The 20,104-nt window shown below is 39.2% G+C and overlaps 1 protein-coding gene across 7 annotated transcripts in view; it reads right to left on the bottom strand.

Annotated features, from left to right (window-relative positions):
- Window positions 1-20,104, bottom strand: part of LMBR1 (limb development membrane protein 1) — a 136,447-nt gene that overhangs the window by 71,687 nt on the left and 44,656 nt on the right. For all 7 annotated transcript variants that reach the window (XM_057730818.1, XM_057730819.1, XM_057730817.1 and 4 more), the window contains one exon: window positions 6,583-6,686. In XM_057730818.1, coding sequence (XP_057586801.1) covers window positions 6,583-6,686 — 104 coding nt within the window. The remainder of the gene's footprint in view (window positions 1-6,582; window positions 6,687-20,104) is intronic.

Below are 20,104 nucleotides of genomic sequence, written 5' to 3'. Positions count from 1 at the left end.
CTGTTAATAAGGTACTGAATGATTTTTTTTCTTGAAGGTGTTGGGAAAATCAAATTAGCGCACAACAAGAGTGAGTGAGATATGACTCCATTTTCTGAAAGAAACACCGAGATCAAAACGAGAGCCAGGTAGAGTTCCTTGCAAGGGCCCCAGCAGGAGTTTCCCTTTCTGCATGCGACTTCCTGCCCCACACAGCACGCCGCAGATGCGCATGTGCCACTAACACTGAGCAGCACTTCCTCAGCGCGCATTCCACAATTTATGGCGGTCAGCGGCAAATGCAGCACAAATCATGAAAGAGCGCAAGGAAAGCCCAGCGCCGAGCGGGACTTCCTCCTTGTTTCTGGGTCTCTCTAACATGGAGGCCTGATACAAATTAGCCACTGCGGGGAGAAGTCATCTGGCCATAAAATACAGTACAAGGTCACTTTTATGTAAGTTTGCCAAAAGGGACAGAAACCAGGACAATTTCAAACTGTGACACAGGATAGAAACATATTAAAACGATGTCTGTTCCTCCTCCATTGTGCTGTCACAGTGCTCCCCTTTATAGGCCTTCCAAGCACGGCACCCAGCGCTTCGCTTCCACCTGGCCAGTCTAATTAATTAAGAAAGGAAGTTACCTCAGATTTTGTACTTTCTGCTTTTATTATCAAGCACTTCGTTTGAAGTTCTAGGAGTTAACCTCTTAATCCTACAGACCGTGTGCTATGTTCTGGACATTTGGGGATGTCTGGATGGCTTAGGTAATTGGTCAGGATGTTGCTGTCACTTATGTTAAATGTTATGCCATGACTTCAAATCAAAGATAGGCATTCATGTGAGGCACAATATAAAGTTACTCCAGAAACATCTTTGGTTCGTGAAATAATCTGTCACTGAAGGGATTTTTTTACCTTAATTCAGTTGTTTAATTTTTTCCTCCTGACATTTTTTTTCCTTATGACATTTTAATTCAAAGTAAGATGTTAAGATACAATATGAAACAAACACATTCCTAACTCTCATTTAAACCCTGGCCAGAAGTTAGACCAGTTCATTATGCAATCAAAAAACACCTTCCGGCATCACCCCAAATGATCCAGGGGTCCCTCCGAGGCAGAGCAGGGAGAGAGACCCGCACCACTGACCTGTGTGTAACAGCAACAGGAGCACTGTCAGCCCCAGGACCCTCACACTCCGGAGCATGACTGAGCAACCGGGCTAAAAACTGTGGAGGAAACACACCTCTACCACAAAACAAAAACAAAACCCACCAGACGCAACGTCTTCATCAGAGCTGAAACATAAGATGTAAGCGTGGGGTCAGGTTCAAAACACACATGAACATATGTAATACTACAATATATACACATAGGTGACTGTGAAATAATCTAAATTAGATAAATATTTAACTGCTAACAGTTAGAATTCCAAGATAAAAGTTATCTTCTTACCAAAAACAAAAACAAAAAAAAAACCCACAACCAAAATGAAAAAAACACCTTGCTTTTTATCAAGACCACTTACAGTCTCCTACCCCTGAGAATTATAAAGAATGGGAATAGCCAGGAGATGGTCCCAATAAAAAAGAAATATACGCCATGGTAAGGAGAAAGAAGAAAGGCAATTTAAGGCCCTTAAAAGGACATGGTCAACCCCCCAGGCCTAAAATGTCCTGTTTGAATTAACATAGTGGTTTAATTAAAAACTAAGTAGAGAATTCTGCTTAATTTGATTTTCAATTCAAGCTCTGCATCCGCCATGGCCAGTGGCCAATTTCCGCATCTCGGCACAATATGCAAGGGGATGCTTTAAAATCGACTGCCCAGGGGAATCCCTGGGAGTTGGTGGGGCCATATGCCACTCAGGGGCTCCCCCAGACTTCAACACAGTAAAACAGCGCCAGGAGCGGGGCCACAGGAACAAAAGGAAATTTAACTTGACCATATTACAAGTGTGTCATGACTCAAATTATTGTGCTGAATCTACCCATTAGAAGTGTTTTGTAAGCTCTCCTCAATGGCACCTTGGAAGTAGATGTGTCAAATGCAACCAATGAGCAAAGGGCTTTAAAGGGATACACACAAATACACATGCTTGCCAGCCAGCTGTGTCGAAGATACCAGCGACCCACCCCTGCATCAGAGCAGCCGAGCTCCTGAGGGCGATACAACCGACAGCTCTGTGGAAAGCACCACAGATCTCACCAAACACGGTTCAGAACCTGTGCGAGTAAACACCAAGGGATCTTATATAACAGAAGGGCATAATATCGCAAGGCTCAAACATATACCTAACACGTTTAGACTTACATATACAATGCTAATAACAACCCTTGCAAATTCCATGTAACTGAAAAAGGTGTAAAATAACATGCCATGGTTATCCGGATTTTAAAGCTCTCTAAACATTTCTAATAGGGTCTAGATGCACCTTCTCTTTTTCTTTTTTTTTAATCTTATACTAGATTTCTAATGTTGTGTTCATTCCTGAGGTACACACATTCTTTCACATACTGGTTTATCACAGGATGTTGAATATAGTTCCCTGTAGACGCACCTTCTCGTCAGGCAGCTTTCTAGCCTGAACACCTCACACTGATGTTTTCTAGGATACTCATCACGCAGATGCACGACGCTCCAGGTGAGTGGCAACAGGACCTAACATCTGCGGAACTAAATCCTGGGCTGCATGCTTTATGTGAATAGTTGCCTCTCATTCAATCCTCCAAACAACACAGCAAGGTAACTATCATTACTGTACCCATTTCACAGAAAGAAAACCTAAGGTTTAGATGATATAATTAGCCCAGGCAGTATGACACTAAAGATGAATTTTCTCACCTTAGGACCTGCAATCTCTCTTCCACCGGCCCCGCCTCTCAGCACACTAATAGCAGAATTATTCTACCTTTCTCCTCCAAGCCACAACCCCATCTCCCTCCTTCCTTTAACAGCATTAAAGACCAAGCACTTTAATTTGGTTTCTGCAACTCCCATTCATCCCCCAGCTACCAGAGTCTAATAAGTGGTAACCATCCTGAGCTCTGCCTTCTCCCCCTCTTTTTAAACCCTTTGCTGTTTGGGAATTAAGTGGATTGGTCATGTCAACTGCACCCTACAGTCACTCAACACATCAGCCCCCTTTGAGACCGTGAAATGTAACTGGTGACCTAGAGGGATTCTGAGGAGACTAACATAGTCAGAGATGTGCTTAGAAAAGGCATTCTTTTAATCATGTATAAAGAGACAAAAATTTAAAAATTTACAGGGAAGAATTGCTGTACAATTGTAGGCGCAAAATATCTTTACTTACCTTCTTATACCCCTCCTCAAGCCAATTCTCCCCTTTGACCTTAGTCTACAAGGCGGAACAGGAGAACAGTAAATCACTGGGTTTTGTGTCCATTGTTTCTAATTCTAGAGATGGTGCCGACTCTGCTCCAACAGATTTAGCCAAGTCCTTTTTCTAGTTAGCTCACAAGAAGGGAGGAAAATAATTTAGAGGCAAGGAGTTTGTCCATACTGCACACTGCGTTTAAAAATAATCTATTGGGACTTCCCTGGTGGCACAGTGCTTAAGAATCCACCTGCTGGGACTTCCTAGGTAGCGCAGTGGGTAAGAATCCACCTGCCAATGCAGGGGACACGGGTTTGATCCCTGCCCCAGGAAGATACCACATGCCGCAGAGCAACTAAGTCCGTGCACCACAACTATTGAGCCTGTGCTCTAGAGCCCATGAGCCACAACTGTTGAGCCCATGTGCCACAGCTATTGAAGCCTATGAGCCTAGAGCCCATGCTCCGCATTGAGAGGCCACCGCAGTGAGAAGCCCGTGCACCACAATGAAGAGTAGCCCCCGCTCGAGGCAACTAGAGAAAGCCCGTGTGCAGCAATGAAGATCCAACACAGCCAATTAAATTAATTAATTAATTTATTTATTTATTTATTTAAAAAAAAAAAAAGAATCCAGCTGCTAACGCAGGGGACACGGGTTCGAGCCCTGGTCTGAGAGGATCCCACATGCCGTGGAGCAACTAAGCCCGTGTGTCACAACTACTGAGCCTGCACTCTAGAGCCCGCGAGCCACAGCTACTGAGCCGGCGTGCTGCAGCTACTGAAGCCCGTGTGCCTAGAGCCTGTGCTCCTCCACAAGAGAAGCCACCGCAATGAGAAGCCCGTGCACCACAACAAAGACTAGCCCCTGTTCACTGCAACTAGAGAAAGCCCTTGCGCAGCAATGAAGACCCAATGCAGCCAAAAATAAAATAATTTAAAAAAAAATCTATTTAATAACTAGATTTTTATAAAAAGCATAACCTAGGCAGCACACCTTTACTACCAAACATGAAAACATATGTTACACTGAGCTTTACCAGTTGTTTTCGCACACGATGATTACACATGAGACAGAGACAGGGAGGGGGAGAACTCTGCATGTTTAACGCAAACATCAACATGGCGATTCTAGTGACATACGTTGAAACGCTCTGTTTAACAGGTGCACGGCTGATTCCGTATGGAGACATCTCTACCAACCAGTGTTTCGCACTGTGCAGCGTATGTGCTCCTTTCCCTACTGACATATGTTGGAATTCTGACATGTGTGTTTATCTCTAAATATGCTTAAATAAAACAGTAGATGTAAAAATTCTTTTCAAAAACCCTTTGCCAACTCCCTGTTGTCTACAGCATAAAACCCAAACTATGTGGTGGAGGACTCAGGCCTCCAGGACCTGATCCTGACGGGAGGTCTCTCACCATTCTCCATTCTCCAGCCAAGCATCAGCCAGCCTCTCCCTCAATCCAGGCAGAATCCAGGCCTTTGCTCAAGCCTGGAACGCGCACCTTCAAGTCTCAGCTCAAGTGCAGGCTAACTCCTCCCTGAAGCTTCCCCGATTTTCTAGGCAAATCAAGACACGCCCTCCCAGAGCAGCTTGTTGTATAAAGCTTCACCCTCCGCGTGCTGTTTGTTTTCACCTTGAGTTCGCCCTCTGTTCACTACCTGAAGGCAGGAGCCCTGTCTTCTCACTTCTGCACCCAGCCAGTCCCTACGACAGCATAATAATGACCACTTAGTCAGTGCCTAGAAAATTCTGTCACATGAGTGACTATCCATCAAAAGCCTCCAAAATTCTACAGAAACTGCTTTCTCAAATGTCTCCGATGATCTTATTTTTTCTCCACGTTGTTTCTTTTTGACCCCTCTTTGAGGGGGTCATGTTTTACATTCCATTCTCCTAGAGCTCCGTCTTTCGGCTTCCAGATCACAGCCCCTTTACTCTCCTACTGTCTGACGCCCCCACACAGAACCCTCCCTTGCTCCTTCCCCTGCCAGTGTGCCATGGGCCTCTTCTCCTCCATCCTCGTCTGTCCCTGGCCTGTCACCTACCTTGCTGGCTTTAAGGGTGCTCTCCACAGTGCTGACATGTGAAGAACGTGCACACTCTGGAAAGGTTAGAAGCAAGCCCTGGGTTTTAGTCCTAGTCCTACAACGGTGCATATATGGTTCTTAGACAATTTAATAACATTAACATCTTTGGATCTCAGTGTCCTCCATACAAAAGGAGGGTTTGAACTAAATCCCTTTCAGCAACAAAACTTCCTATAATTCTTTAAGAAATTATGAACAAAGAGCTTTTTAAACAGAAACTATACAAGTCTTTTCCATTACATGGATGACAAATAATTTACATACATCATTATAAAAAACAAATCTAATACATAAAAGCCAGCCTTCTCAAGGTAAGTTTGACGGCCATACACAAGCATGCATTCTGATCTCAGTACACCACTAAATACGAAACAACCAGATATCACAACATGAACATGATTAACCTTAACGAAAAATTTAAAAGGTGCAATGTGTCTGTGAACTGTGATATTAGAACTCATTTTGTCAAGTTTAAAAGTCATCCAAAAAGTATTAACTACCGACATCTTTACAGTATATTTCAAACTTTCATAGCAAAGAGCTCCACAACCTATAAACGAAAATGTTGTTCCACTTTAAAATGGTCTATTCAAGCACAGCGGGAGTTATTACCAGTGGCAAGGCCTGGACTAACTGTTTAAGATGCTCTTGCAGTCTCTCGTTTTGCCTGCTTCTCGCCCTCCCACACTCACGTAATATCAGTGAGTCCCGGGGTCCTGGGAACGTGACTATCCAACGCAGCCTTACAACATGCTACTGTCCTGAAAACACTGGACGTGACATAACTTGTACATCAAGATATAGCTTAAGATTGTTAGAATTTCATGTCATGCTTTACACTAAATGAGATAGCCTAAGAAAGGAATAAGAGCTACTGTATCAGGTTTATTCATTCTACAAAAGAATACTCCACCAGCTTTGCACATACTATAAAAGCATTCAAAGGTCAAAAGATGACTTCCTCCCTGTAGACATGTAAAATTACACAATATGTAACATTATTAACTAATATTATTTCAAAAACATTATTAATGTTAATAAAACCTTGTTATTATTAAACTTCTTACAGTCCAGTAAAATGGTTGTTTAAGCCTTCTTCTAGTTCAACATGAATGATATTTATTTCTTCACTTAAGAAATTTAATTCTAAAACATGATTCACGTACCTTCTTCAGGCCAGCAAAACCTTCCGATTCCAGAAAGAAGAAGGCAAAGGGCATCAACACAAATAAACAAAGATTGGAAAAGAGAGAAGCAAGGTTCCACAAACCTGCGAGGAGAACAACGGAAGAAAGAGGAGTTAGATACTGACAATCTCGTCAAAGAAAATTACTGCACTAAATTGTGATACTTGTCAAAGCTCTGTACTTTCTAATAGTAAAAATAAACTTGAATAGAGGCCCAACAAATGACCTAAACTTAGAAATCATAAAAATAATTACATATTTCCATAAAATTTTTATAACTTTGTAACTTGTACCTATTGGGAAAAGCCAATATAGAAACTAAAGATTTTTCCTCATGCTCTGAAATAAATTCACTATATAGTATGACATATGCAGAGATTCAAAGACACAGCCTCTTCAGACATATTGGCACCTGAATATTTAAATTAGAGCCAGTAGCATTTATTGAGCACTTAATAAATGCCAGGTACTCTACTAAACATTTTACATGTATAATGTTGTTTAATTTAAGCCTCATAAAAACCCTAAAAGTAATCATTAGCATTTATTGAGCCCTTATGTGCCAAGCGCTATTCTAAGTGATTTACAGATATTATACAAACTCATTTACTCTTCACAGCAATCCCCCAACATGACAGAGGCTGCTTGTATAAAACCTGCCAAGGTTGCAGAGCCTGCAAGTAGCTGCACTAATTCCTGGGATTTTTAAAAACCACTACATCATAGAAGTTTTAGTAAGCAACTCCAAGTGGGAAAGAAAACATAAAGGGGCAAGCAAGCTCACATCACCTTTTCCCTTTCTGCCACATTCCGCACTCATAAAATCACAATAAAAAACAACTTAGGTAATAACACTAGGTTTTTAAAAATATGGAACTTTGGGTATGTCACTGAGATAACATTTGGACCAATGTCTCACTTTTTATAGGTAAAACACTCAGCTTTAAAACTGATGGTTATCCAAAATATACAAGCAGCTCATGCAGCTTCATACTAAAAAAGCAAATAACCCAATCCACAAATGGGCCGAAGACCTAAATAGACATTTCTCCAAAGAAGACATACAGATGGCCAACAAACACATGAAAAGATGCTCAACATCACTCATCATCAGAGAAATGCAAGTCAAAGCCACAATGAGGTATCACCTCACACCAATCAGAATGGCCATCATCACAAAGTCTGGAAACAACAAATGTTGGAGAGGGTGTGGAGAAAAGGGAAGTCTCCTGCACTGTTGGTGGGAATGTAAGTTGGTACAGCCACTATGGAAAACAATTTGGAGGTTCCTTAAAAAACTACAAATAGAACTACCATATGATCCAGTAATCCCACTCCTGGGCATATACCCAAAGAAAACCATAATCCCAAAAGAAACTTGTACCATAATGTTTATTGCAGCACTCTTTACAATAGCCAGGACATGGAAGCAACCTAAATGCCCATCAACAAATGAATGGATACAGAAGATGTGGCATATATATACAATGGAATATTACTCAGCTATAAAAAGGGATGAGATGGAGCTATATGTAATGAGGTGGATAGAACTACAATCTGTCATACATAGTGAAGTAAGTCAGAAAGAGAAGGACAAATATTGTATGCTAACTCACATATACGGAATCTAAAAATGGTACTGATGAACTCAGTGACAAGAACAAGGAAGCAGATACAGAGAATGGACTGGAGAACTCGAGGTATGGGAGGGGGCGGGGGGTGAAGGGGAAACTGAGAAGAAGCGAGAGAGTAGCACAGACATATATATACTACCAACTGTAAAATAGTCAGTGGGAAGTTGTATAACAAAGGGAGTCCAACTCGAGGATGGAAGATGCCTTAGAGGACTGGGGCGGGGGGGGGGGGGACTCGAGGGGGGGGCGTCAAGGAAGGGAGGGAATATGGGGATATGTGTATAAAAACAGTTGATTGAACCTGGTGTACCCCCCCAAAAAAAAAATAATTAAAAAAAAAAAAAAAAAAACTGATGGTTAGGACTTCCCTGATGGCGCAGTGGTTAAGAATCTGCCTGCCAATGCAGGGGACACGGGTTCAACCCCTGGTCCAGGAAGATCCCATATGGTGCGGAGCCACTAAGCCCGTGTACCACAACTACTAAGGCTGCACTCTATAGCCCACGAGCCACAACTATGGAGCCCATGTGCCACAACTACTGAAGCCCATGGGCCCAGAGCCCATACTCCACGAGAAGCCACTGTAATGAGAAGCTCGCACACTGCAACAGAGAGTAGCACCTGCTCTCTGCAACTAGAGGAAGTCCACATGCAGCAACAAAGACCCAATGCAGCCAATAAATAAATAAATAAATAAATAAATTTATTTAAAAAAAAACTTATGGCTATAATCTTCACTGTAAAATAGATAGTCAGTGGGAAGTTGTTGTATAACAAAGGGAGTCCAACTCGAGGATGGAAGATGCCTTAGAGGACTGGGGCAGGGAGGGAGGGGGGACTCGAGGGGGGGGAGTCAAGGAAGGGAGGGAATACGGGGATATGTGTATAAAAACAGATGATTGAACTTGGTGTACCCCCAAAAAAATTAAAAAAAAAATTATAAAATCAAGAATCAAAGATAAAAATTATGCTAAGTAGAAATTCAATGTACTACATACAATTGTAATCCAATTTTGAAAACAGGCAACTGATGTTCTTTCAACATCCTTGTTTACAAGGCACTGTTCCAGTCACCTGAGGTGTAGTAACCAAAAGAACACAAACCTCTGCCCTCACAGAGCTGCCATTCCAGACCCATGGAGAATACACACTGAGCTCTCAGGGAACCAAAGTAAACTAGTTCCTAACTGCCTTGGTTACAAATTAACATGTGTTTCATAATTGCCCTAAATCCTTTTTGGAATAGCATGAAATACAAACAAAAAGAATCAGTGAAGCACTTGTACAGGTCACCTAGAGAGATATACTTCCTTTAGTAAATAAGGTGACGTAATTAAAAATCAATTTACAGTTTCTTATTCAAAAATCTAGGTATTTAAAATGAATGAATTTTACGATATATATTTATCTTAGCAAATAAAATGTTTTACAATATTTTTCTTACCATCTTTCAGGGGGAAAATTTTAATTTGCACTTTTAAAAATAAAAATAAGAAGTGTTCTAAAATACTTTTCCACTTTTTGGTCTTAAAAAAACAAAGACGCTAAACATCTTAACCCTTTTCTTCATTCAAAGGGGTTATAATTACAGCCAATTGTTGCATCGTGTTAATAACCAGAACCAACACACAGGATGGTGGCCAAATGCACACACAGGACTTTCAGACAGATCTGGGTTCAAGCCCCGGCTGTATTTCCACGTGACAACCTTTCTAAGTCACAGGTTCTACATCTACACAACGAGGCTGAGGATCCTGTCTGCAGGTAGTGCTGAGAATTAAGTGAAATAATGCATGAATGATAATCGGCACACCTGTCACAAAATAAGCACTTAATGACTTTCTGCTTTTAGTAACAGTCACATCCCCAGAGGCTACTAACACACAGTGCTAGTTAGCTCCTGTACCAAAGTACCATACTTTCTGAGCACCTATGTTTACCTTGCAGAAAATGACAACGGATATAGAAAGTAAAAAATATTTATTTGTAACAAATCTGTTGATTTATGATTGACATAAACTACACACAAAGTGTACAATTTCATAAAATTTGCCAGTCATGTCACCATAACCAAGATAATTAATATATCCATCACCCCCAAGTTTCCTCATACCAATCACTGCCTCCTGCCATTCCCTACCCCACCCCATACTCCATTGGCCAGATTCTGCACTTTATAAAAGACTGTATTTTCTAAAATTTTCTATAAATGGTAAGTGTAGTGTGTGCTCTTGTTTTTGTCTGGGTCTGTCACTCGCACAATTCCTTTGAGACTTTTCAACACTGGCAGTATCAGCAGTCTATCCCTTTGCATCAGATTGAATCCAGTTACTACACTGCATCCATCCACATGCAAACTGCTACCTGGGTTGTGGTTCTCACAGCTCAAGTTATTACAGACACTCACGTACAAGTCTCTGTATAGACACAGGCTTTCATGTCTTTGCGGTAAATACATGGGCATGCAATGTCTGGGTCATGTAGGATGTGTATGTTTAACATTTTAAGAAACTGTCAAAATGTTTTCCAAAGCGGGTGTATAATTTCACATTCCTACCAACACAGTTCAAGTCTCATCCACATTTTGACAAAAAATGGTATGGGCAGTCTTTTCAGTTTCAGCCATTCTAATAGGTGTAGCGTGGTATCTCATTACTGCTTTAATTTGCATTTCCCCAGTGAATAATGACGTGAACATCTTATCATCTTATCTGCCTTCTTTGCTAAAATAAAATGTCTCTTCAAATTTGTTGCCCACTGTTTCATTGGGTTCTCTGTTTACTTACTGAGTTTGGCAAGTTCTTTATATACTCTGAATACAAGTCTTTTATCAGACATGATTTACAGACATTTTCTCCCACTCTGTGAATTGTCTTCTCATCCTCTTAACAATATCTTTCACAGAACAAAATTTCTTAATGTTGATGAAGTCTACTTTATCAATGTTTTCTTTACAGATTATGCTTTAGCTGTCTTACCCAAGAAATTATGGTCTAGCCCAGTGTCAAAGACTTCTCCATATGTCCTTCTCCAAGTGTTACAGTTTTAGGATTTACATTTAGGTCTATGATTCTTTCGAATTACTTCCCGTATATGGTGCCAGATATGGACTGAGGTTTATTTTTTACCTACGATTACCCAATTGTTCCAGTATCATTTGTTGAAAATAGCCTCTTCCGCCAAATTGCCTTTGCACCTCTGTTAAAAACAGACTTATGACCTGTTTGGATATGTTCCTGGGCTCTCTGCTCTACTGAGTTGACACAGTCTGTCTATCTTTATGCTCATGCTTACAGCACAGTATCAATTACTGTGGCCCTGAAATAATCTCTGAGTCTGGTAGCCAGTCCTCCAATTTTGTTCTCTTTCAAAGTTGTTTTGGCTAGTCTAACTCCTTTGAATTCCCATCTAAATCTTAGATCAGCTTTTCAATTTCTACAAAAAAGCATCCTGGTATTTTGACTGAGGTTGTGTTGAATCTATAGATCAATTTGAGGAGAACTAACACCTTAAGAGTACTGACTTCTAATCTATGAACACGGCACATTTATTACAGTACGCTTTAATTTTCCTCAGCAGCGTCTCCTAGTTCACAGTATACAGGTCTCTCACATTCCATTTCATATTTTTTTGATATTTCACATTTTTCATTTTTTGATTCTACTGTATATAAATGGCATTGGTTTTTAAATCAATTTCCAATTATCCATTGCTAGTATACAGAAAAGTAATGGAGTTTTTTATATTGATCTTACATCCCTGCAAGCTTGGAAAATTTACTTATTAGTTCTAATAGCTTTCTTTTTTTTAAAGAACTTTTGAGATATACTTGACATAGAGTAAACTGCATATATTTAAAGTGTACAATTTGATATTTTTCTTATTAGCAATGTATATACGGCAATCCCAATCTCTAATAGCTTTCTTATAATAGGATTTCTATTTATCATCAGAATTTCTATACAGGACTTCCTTGGTGGCGCAGTGATTAAGAATCCGCCTGCCAATGCAGGGAACACGGGTTTGAGCCCTGGTCTGGGAAGATCCCACATGCCGCAGAGCAACTAAGCCCATGCACCACAACTACTGAGCCTGCGCTCTAGAGCCCAAGAGCCACAACTACTGAAGGCCGTGTGCCTAGAGCCCATGCTCTGCAACACGAGAAGCCACTGCAGTGAGAAGCCTGCGCACCACAACGAAGGGTAGCTCCTGCTCGCCACAACTACAGAAAGCACTTGCGCAGCAACAAAGACCCAACACAGCCAATAAATAAATAAATAAATAAATTTTAAAAAAGAATTTCTACACAGATAGTCATATCATGTTAATAGAGACAGTTTTACTTTTTCCTTTCCAATCTCCAAGTCCTTCATTCTTTAAAAATCACCAGAACCATGCTGAACAGAAGTGATGAGAGGGGATCTCTGGTAAAAACCATTCAGCCTTTCACTATTAAGTATGATGTTAGCTCTAGGGTTTTCACAGACGCTCTTTGTTAAGATGAGGGAATTCCCTTTCATACCTAACTTGCTGAGGGATTTTATCAGGAACGGACACTGAATTTTGTCATATGCTTTTTCTGGATATACTGTGATGACCATACGAGTTTTCTTTTTTAGTATGTGCATGTGGTAAATTAAATTCATTGCTTTGGTCAAAAGTCATGATGTATCATCCTTTTATACAGTGTTGTATTTGACTGGCTAAAATTTTGTTTAAAATTTACGCATCTATATTCATGAGGGGCGTTCAGCTATGTTTTCATGTAAGGCTGTCTGGTTTTGGTTATCAGGGTAATACTGGCCTCAGAGTTAGGAAGTATTCCCTCATCTTCAATGTTCTTAAAAAGTCTGTATAGAATTGGCATTATTTCTTCCCTAAATATTTAGTAGGGCTGAAAATGAAGTCTTCTCAGCCTAGAGTTTTATTTGTGAGAACGTCTGTAACATTTCCACGATGTTTGAGAGGATTTCAGTAGTTTCTGCCTTTCAAGGAATTTCTGCATTCCCCTAAGTTGCTGCATTTACTGGCATAAAGGCGTTCATAGTATGCATTAATTATGCTTTTCAGAGCTGTAGAGTCTGTAGTAATAGCACATCTCTCATTTCTGATATTTGTAACTGGTATCTTTTTTTTTTCCCCTGATCAATCTGGCTAAAGCCTTTTCAATATTATTGATCTTCTCATTGATTTTCTGTGTATTTTCTGTTTTCTATTTTGTTCATTTCTCTTCTCATCTTTTTTTATTTCCCATTTTTATTTTTATGTGGGATTCATTTGCTCTCCTTTTTCGAGTTTCATATGGTGGAAACTGTAGGAATTAATTTAAGACTTTTTTCTTTTCTAGAACAAGCATCTTTGTGCTACAAATTTTGGAATATTTTCATTGAGTTCAAATTTCTTTCAAATTACTTTCAAATTTCCCTTTTGATTTCTTCTTTGACCTAAGAGTTCTTGTGAAGTATGCTATTTAGTTACCAAATATTGAGGGATTTTCTAGAGATGTTGCTGTCACTGCTTTCCCATGTCATTTCATTGCTGGTAGAGAGCATATCGTATACAACAAAGTACTGAGACTTGCTTCATGGCACAGAACATGGCTTTCTTGGTAAATGTTCCCAGAGCTGCTGAATAGATCGTGTACTCCACTATTGTTGGGCAAAGTGCTCCATAAATACACGTTAGGCCAAGTTTGTTAAGTGTTACGTCTTCTACATCCTTAATTTTTTCCTGGCTACTTGTTCTATCAATTACTGACAAGGGGATAGTGACATATCTGAATATAATTGTGATTTTGACTATTAATCCTTTCATTTCTGTAAGTTTTGCTTCTGTATTTAATAGCTATTTGATACATAGGTATTTTTCAGGTAGAAAGCAGGTAAAGTTTATTCCTATGTTCTTCTGGTGAAGGAAGCCCTTCCTCATTATGAAATGATCTCCTTTATGCCTGGCAACGTTCCTCACCCTTTTCTGATAATGATACACCTGTGCCATCTCCTTTTCATCAGCACCAGCACCAGCAGAGTACATCTTTTTCCTCCTGCTGCTGTTAACCTATGTGTGTTTACATTTCAAGTGAGTTTCTTACAGGCAGCATACACTTGTGTCTTTCTTTTCTATTCAACTTGATCATCTCCTTTAATTGGAGTGTTTAGACCACTGATATGGTCTGATATGATATGTTCACTGATATGATCAGGTTTCAGTATATCAATTTGCTCTTTGTTTTCTATTTGTCCCATTCTTCTGACCTCCCTTTGCCTTCTTTTTCTGTGATCCTCTGGATTAACCACTGTTATGATTCTATTCTATTTCTTTTGTTTGCTGATTGACTATATCTCCTCTTTGAGCTACTCATTGTGTGGGGGTTAGCATATACACCTTAAACTCATCACAATCTGCCTTCAAGAGGCACTACAACACTTCATGTGCAGCATGAGGACATCACAACAGTCTATTTCCATGTTTTCCTCCTGCCCTTGTGCTATTGTTGTAACTTTTACTTGCACGTTATAAAACTCACAATATACTGTTACTATTTTTTATTTAAACAGCAAATTCTCTTTTAACAAGGCTTAAATGACAAAGAAACACTCTCTTATATTTACCCACAAATTAGCCACTTCTAGTGCTCTTCGTTCTATTTTACAGATCCAGGTTTCTATCTTTTACCAATTTGCCTCTACCTAAAGGACGTCCCTTATTTTTGGTAGTATAGGTCTGTGGTGATGAGCTTTGACCTTTTGTATATTTGACACTGTCTTTATTTTGACTTTGTTTTGGAAAAATATTTTCACTGGACATAGACCTAGGTTGGTGGGGCTTTCACCTTTCGGTACTTTAAAGATGTTGCCACCCTGCCATCTGGCTTGCATTCCCCCCACAAGAAATACACTGTGATTCTCATCACTGCTCCTCTGCGCTTGATGTCCTGTTCCCCGAATGCTTTTAAGATTTCTCCTTGTCACTGGTTTTGACCAATCTGATGATGTTTTATGCCAGGTCTCTTGCAATTAGGGCTAGTTGAGCTTCTTGGATAAGAGGGTGTACAGTTTTCATCTAATCTTGAAATCTTTCTGTCATTAGTTTTTCAAATATTTTTCTTAGCCCTCCCTCTTTCAAGAATATCAATTATACCACTGATGCCCTGGTCAGTTTTTCAGTCATTTTTTTCTGTTTCATTTTTAGACAGTTTTCTATTGCTATGTCTTAGAGTTCACGAACCTCTTCTGCAAAAATATCTAATCTGCTTTTAACCCATCCAACATATTTTCATGTCAGCTATTACAGGTTTCATCTCTAGAAGTTTATTTGGTTCTTTTTTACATCTTTCATGTCTCAATATGTTCAGGCTTTCCTCCAGCTTCTGGAACATATAAAATAGAGTTACAAGAAATGTCTCAATGTTCTTGTCTACTAATTCTGAATCTGTGTCAACTGTAAGTTTTGACTGATTTTTCTCCTTATTATGGAGTGTATTTTCCTGCTTTGTACTCAGCTACAGACTCACGGTAGGCAGAGTGAACCCCCAAAGATATCCATGCCTTAATCCCTGGAACTGTTACACAGTACGTTAGTGAATCTGCTACACGGTACATTAGTTTTTCAGGGCTTCTATAACACAAAGTACCACAAACTGGATGGCTTCAAACAACAGCAATGTATTCTCTCACAGTTGTGGAGGCAAGCAGTCCAAGATCAAGGTGTCAGCAGGACCACACTCATTCTGGAGGGTCCAGGGACGAATCCTTCCGTAGAGGTGGCTGCCTATAACACCTGGCATTCCTGGGCTTACAGAGGCACAACACCAATCTCTGCCTTTGTCTTCACATTCTTCCCCTCTGTATGTCTCTGTTTTATCTTCTTATAAGGATACTAGTTATTGGACTAGGGCCCACCCTAATCCATTATGACCTTATCTTACTAATTTTATCAGCCAAGATATTATTTCCAAATAAGGCTATGTTCTGAGGTTCTAAGTGGACACAAATCCGGGGGAAACACTTTTCAACCCAACACACATGGCAAAAAAGGATGCTGCAGATATAATTAAGACTATGGACCTTAATAAAGAGAGACAGGGAAACCATCTTGGATTAGCCAGCTGGGTACAACCTAACCAAAGAAGCCTTTAAAAGCAGAGAATTTTCTGTAAGAGGAGTCAGAGATGCAGCAGAAAGGTAAGTCAGGGAGGAACTTGACGCAGCTTTGCTGGAGGAGGGTCACATGGAAAACCTGAGAAAAGAGGCAGGCAGCCTACAGGGCAAAGATTGGCACTTGGCTAACAGCTAGCAAAGAAATGGGGGCCTCAAGTCCTACAACCACAAAGAACCAAATTCAGCCAATAACCTGAATGAACTCTGAAGCAAATTCTTCCCCAGAGCTTCCGACGAAGAATACAAATCTGTGAAAACCTTAATTTCAGCCCCATGAGACCCTAAGCTGAGGGCCTTTTGTTTGTTTGCCAAAAAGAAAACATCAGTTTCACAAGATCTTACTAAGAAAAATGTTTAAACTGAGACTACGATAGCCCATTAATTCTACCCGTCTTTGTAAAACAAGATGCTTAGTTGAGCTTCTGACCAGTTTGTAAGACACTAAAACAGAACTAATACTGCTACATTTGTTTATATTTGTGTGTACACGTACATCCAAGCCTTAAGACACCAAAACATCTTTCAAATACAGAAAGGTTTTAACAAATCCAACTTCAATAAAATATTGAATGTACTCTGTGTACTTAGTGCACAACAGGGATTCACACTGTTCACGATTTAAGAGTTTCCCAGGCCTGGCCGCAGATGTGTAAGTGAGGGGCACTTTATGTCTGACCAGCCTGGGTCGGCATCTATCAGCTACACGTGACCTGGAAAAGGGACTCCAACTCTGGCGTCCTGTTTCCTCATGTATAACATGGGCTATACAGCGTGACTCATAGAGCGCTCCTGAAGAACACAAGGGAGATAACATACCAAAACGTTCAATCAGCGTCAGTGCTTCTCCCCGCCCTGTCTCAACATAACGCAAATAGTCCCAAACTCCGAAAAACTCCAACGCAAATCAGCAATCAGACCAGACAGACAAGAAAGTGATATGAGTTACAGCTAAGATTAGCTCTCAACCCTTTCCTTAAAGAATGATTCTCATTAATTACACCAAAAAAAGCTTACACAACAATCTGTACATTTATATGACATTAAAAATATACGAAAACAACAACAAAAAATAGGCACAGAAAATAAACTGCAAAGAAATATACCCAATTATTAACACAGTGAATGCAGTGGAATTATGGACAATTTTGTCCTCCCACTGGCCTACATATGCTAAGCTTTCTACAAGAAGCACACAGAGACCCACAAAAATCATGAAACACATGTTTAAACTCCTTCATGAAACTCAAGACCCTCCACATCACTATGTCATATAACTTCCCCACAAAACACCTTAGAAAGGGCAGAGACGGCAAAGCTTAACTGAGATGGAGATGATGGCTGGGCCCCTCATCAGCCAGAGCTCAGCCTACTCATTTTCCAGCCTCACTACGCACAAGTCATATCCCAGCCTCTGCGAAACCACAAGTTATCACGTGGTCAGGGGCTTCAAAGATTGCTCTCAAATAGCTGCAACCATGAATATAAACCCTTGAGTGCTTCACTGTAATTTTATAATTGGGGGATAAAGTGTACTCAGGTTTTGCCATTTGAAACAATTATCATCCACGGTAAAGAGGAGGCTTTATTATTACTATTGCGCTCTCAGTATACATACTTTCAGAATTTATCATTCTGATTCTGTGTGTCCCTTTCACGCAGTAAAGACACATTCAAATTCTTCTCTGGAAATCAAAAGGTAAACAAAGAAAGTCTGCCTTAGGCAAAAGATCACACATCAGTAAAGGTACCTATTCTGACTAACCAATGCACTTAAAATGAAGACAGTTATGAAAATCTAAATAAAGAAACCTTTAGCGACAGGTGTGAGCGCGCAGCGATGTCTGCCGGACAAGCGAAGACAGTGAGCAGGCTAACCACACAGGCTCTGAATCACCAGCCACGCACAGCGCAGCAAGAGCGGATGGCTTCTCTCCTGTGCTGAACTTTACGTGCAATGCATACAATCTTAAATTTTTAAAATTCTCCCCCACTTCCCTTTTTCCAGGAGATTCAACACAACTGCGGATGGTTTTACCAACCATAATTGCCAGAAGAGATATAATCTCCACCATGTTTATGTTTGCAAGAAAAATTCACTTACAAAAAATTTGAGAGTTGATGTTAATATAACATGTAACAGTATAATCATCTATGTAAATAACCAGCTTTTTCAAAGTTTAAATAATTAAATACAAAAAATTAAGTCTATCAACCAGAATAAATGTGAAAGCTTCAGACTCAGTTTATGCTAACTTAATTATCAAATTTGCAACATATAAGTTAGTTACTATGAGAACATTTAATATATAGAAAAATAATAAAGCCACTGTACACTCTGAAGTTGTCATTTCATTCTTGGGAACTCTGTAAAACTTAAGTTTCTAGCATTTTGCAAACATACATCAGACATACACACCTAAATATCCCTTAAGAATATTCTATAATTTTGATAAAACATTCCTAAATTAAAAATTAGAGCTAGTACACATTACTACCACCACCTTTATTATATTATCTATTATGACATATTAATTTGTAAAATAAAAAGAGATGTTACCTAAGTATCTCTACTTCAGAAAGCTAAAATTCTGTGCTCCAACATAGTAGTAGAACTCTAAAAGTTCAGAAACCTTGTAGTTCATCTAAATCAGTTTCAATGACAACCTTTTTGTTTTTGTTTTTGTTTTTTTTGGGGGGGGGTACACCAGAATGACAACCTTTTTGAAAGATACTCAATGTCTATCCCCAAAAGAGGTATCTAAACTTAAACAAAAGTTATTTAATAATCCCAGAATAATTAGTTTAAAACCCAACCAAACTAAAGTGAATTGCCAGATCACCAATGGATGCATTACCTTCTAGCTCCATCTGCTGGAGTCACAGAATATTTCAATACAATATACAACACTATGAAGCAAATTAATCTATCACTTTTCATCACACAGACAATAAACTTCATGAATTTAAATACAAAAATTAGTCCAAGTTCAGCCATATTCAATAATTTCCAAAATGACAAACTAAGTTAAAACCAATATTTCACTGGAATTGAGGATCTAATCCAATTGTCAAAAGTGACATATAATTTTAAAAATTCTATGAAGAAAGCATAAGCATTAAAGGAAAGACTACAGGTTTGCTTTTGAACAGTGAGTGTTGTGAGAACTTGAGAATTAAAATAGCTTTTGCTTACGCACTTAGAAGGAAATAAAACAAAAAGAACAATTTTTTAACTTTTTTCTTATAACAAAAAAGCAATGCACATCTACCAGAGAAATATTACACAATGCAAACACTAAAACAAACTTTTTCTATAAATATAAATTTTTTATATCATACAATCTACTACCCAGAGAAAAACTTTTTTTCGACATTTTTCTATATCAGCAATACTCATCTACATCATCATCATCTATAATGGTCAAAAAAGCATTCCACTGTTTGGATCTATCAGAATTTAATTAAGCAAATTTCCTACTTAGATTATTTTTACTACTATAAACAATAAATACCCAGTAACTATAGTGATGCACATTATAATAAATGACTGAACTACTGAGACCAATTAACTAGAAATCGTTAGTAACGTTTAATTAACAATGGTACCTTAAAATTTAGCTAAGAACTGACTTTTAATATTTATACACAAGTAAACATAATACTTATTTTTCCTTTTTTTAAGTCTAATTGCTTATAATCTAAAAGTTT

This window comes from Hippopotamus amphibius, chromosome 4 (genome assembly GCF_030028045.1).
Source record: "Hippopotamus amphibius kiboko isolate mHipAmp2 chromosome 4, mHipAmp2.hap2, whole genome shotgun sequence".
In the NCBI taxonomy this organism is placed as follows: Eukaryota; Metazoa; Chordata; class Mammalia; order Artiodactyla; family Hippopotamidae; genus Hippopotamus; species Hippopotamus amphibius.
This window is presented reverse-complemented; position numbering and strand designations above follow the sequence as displayed.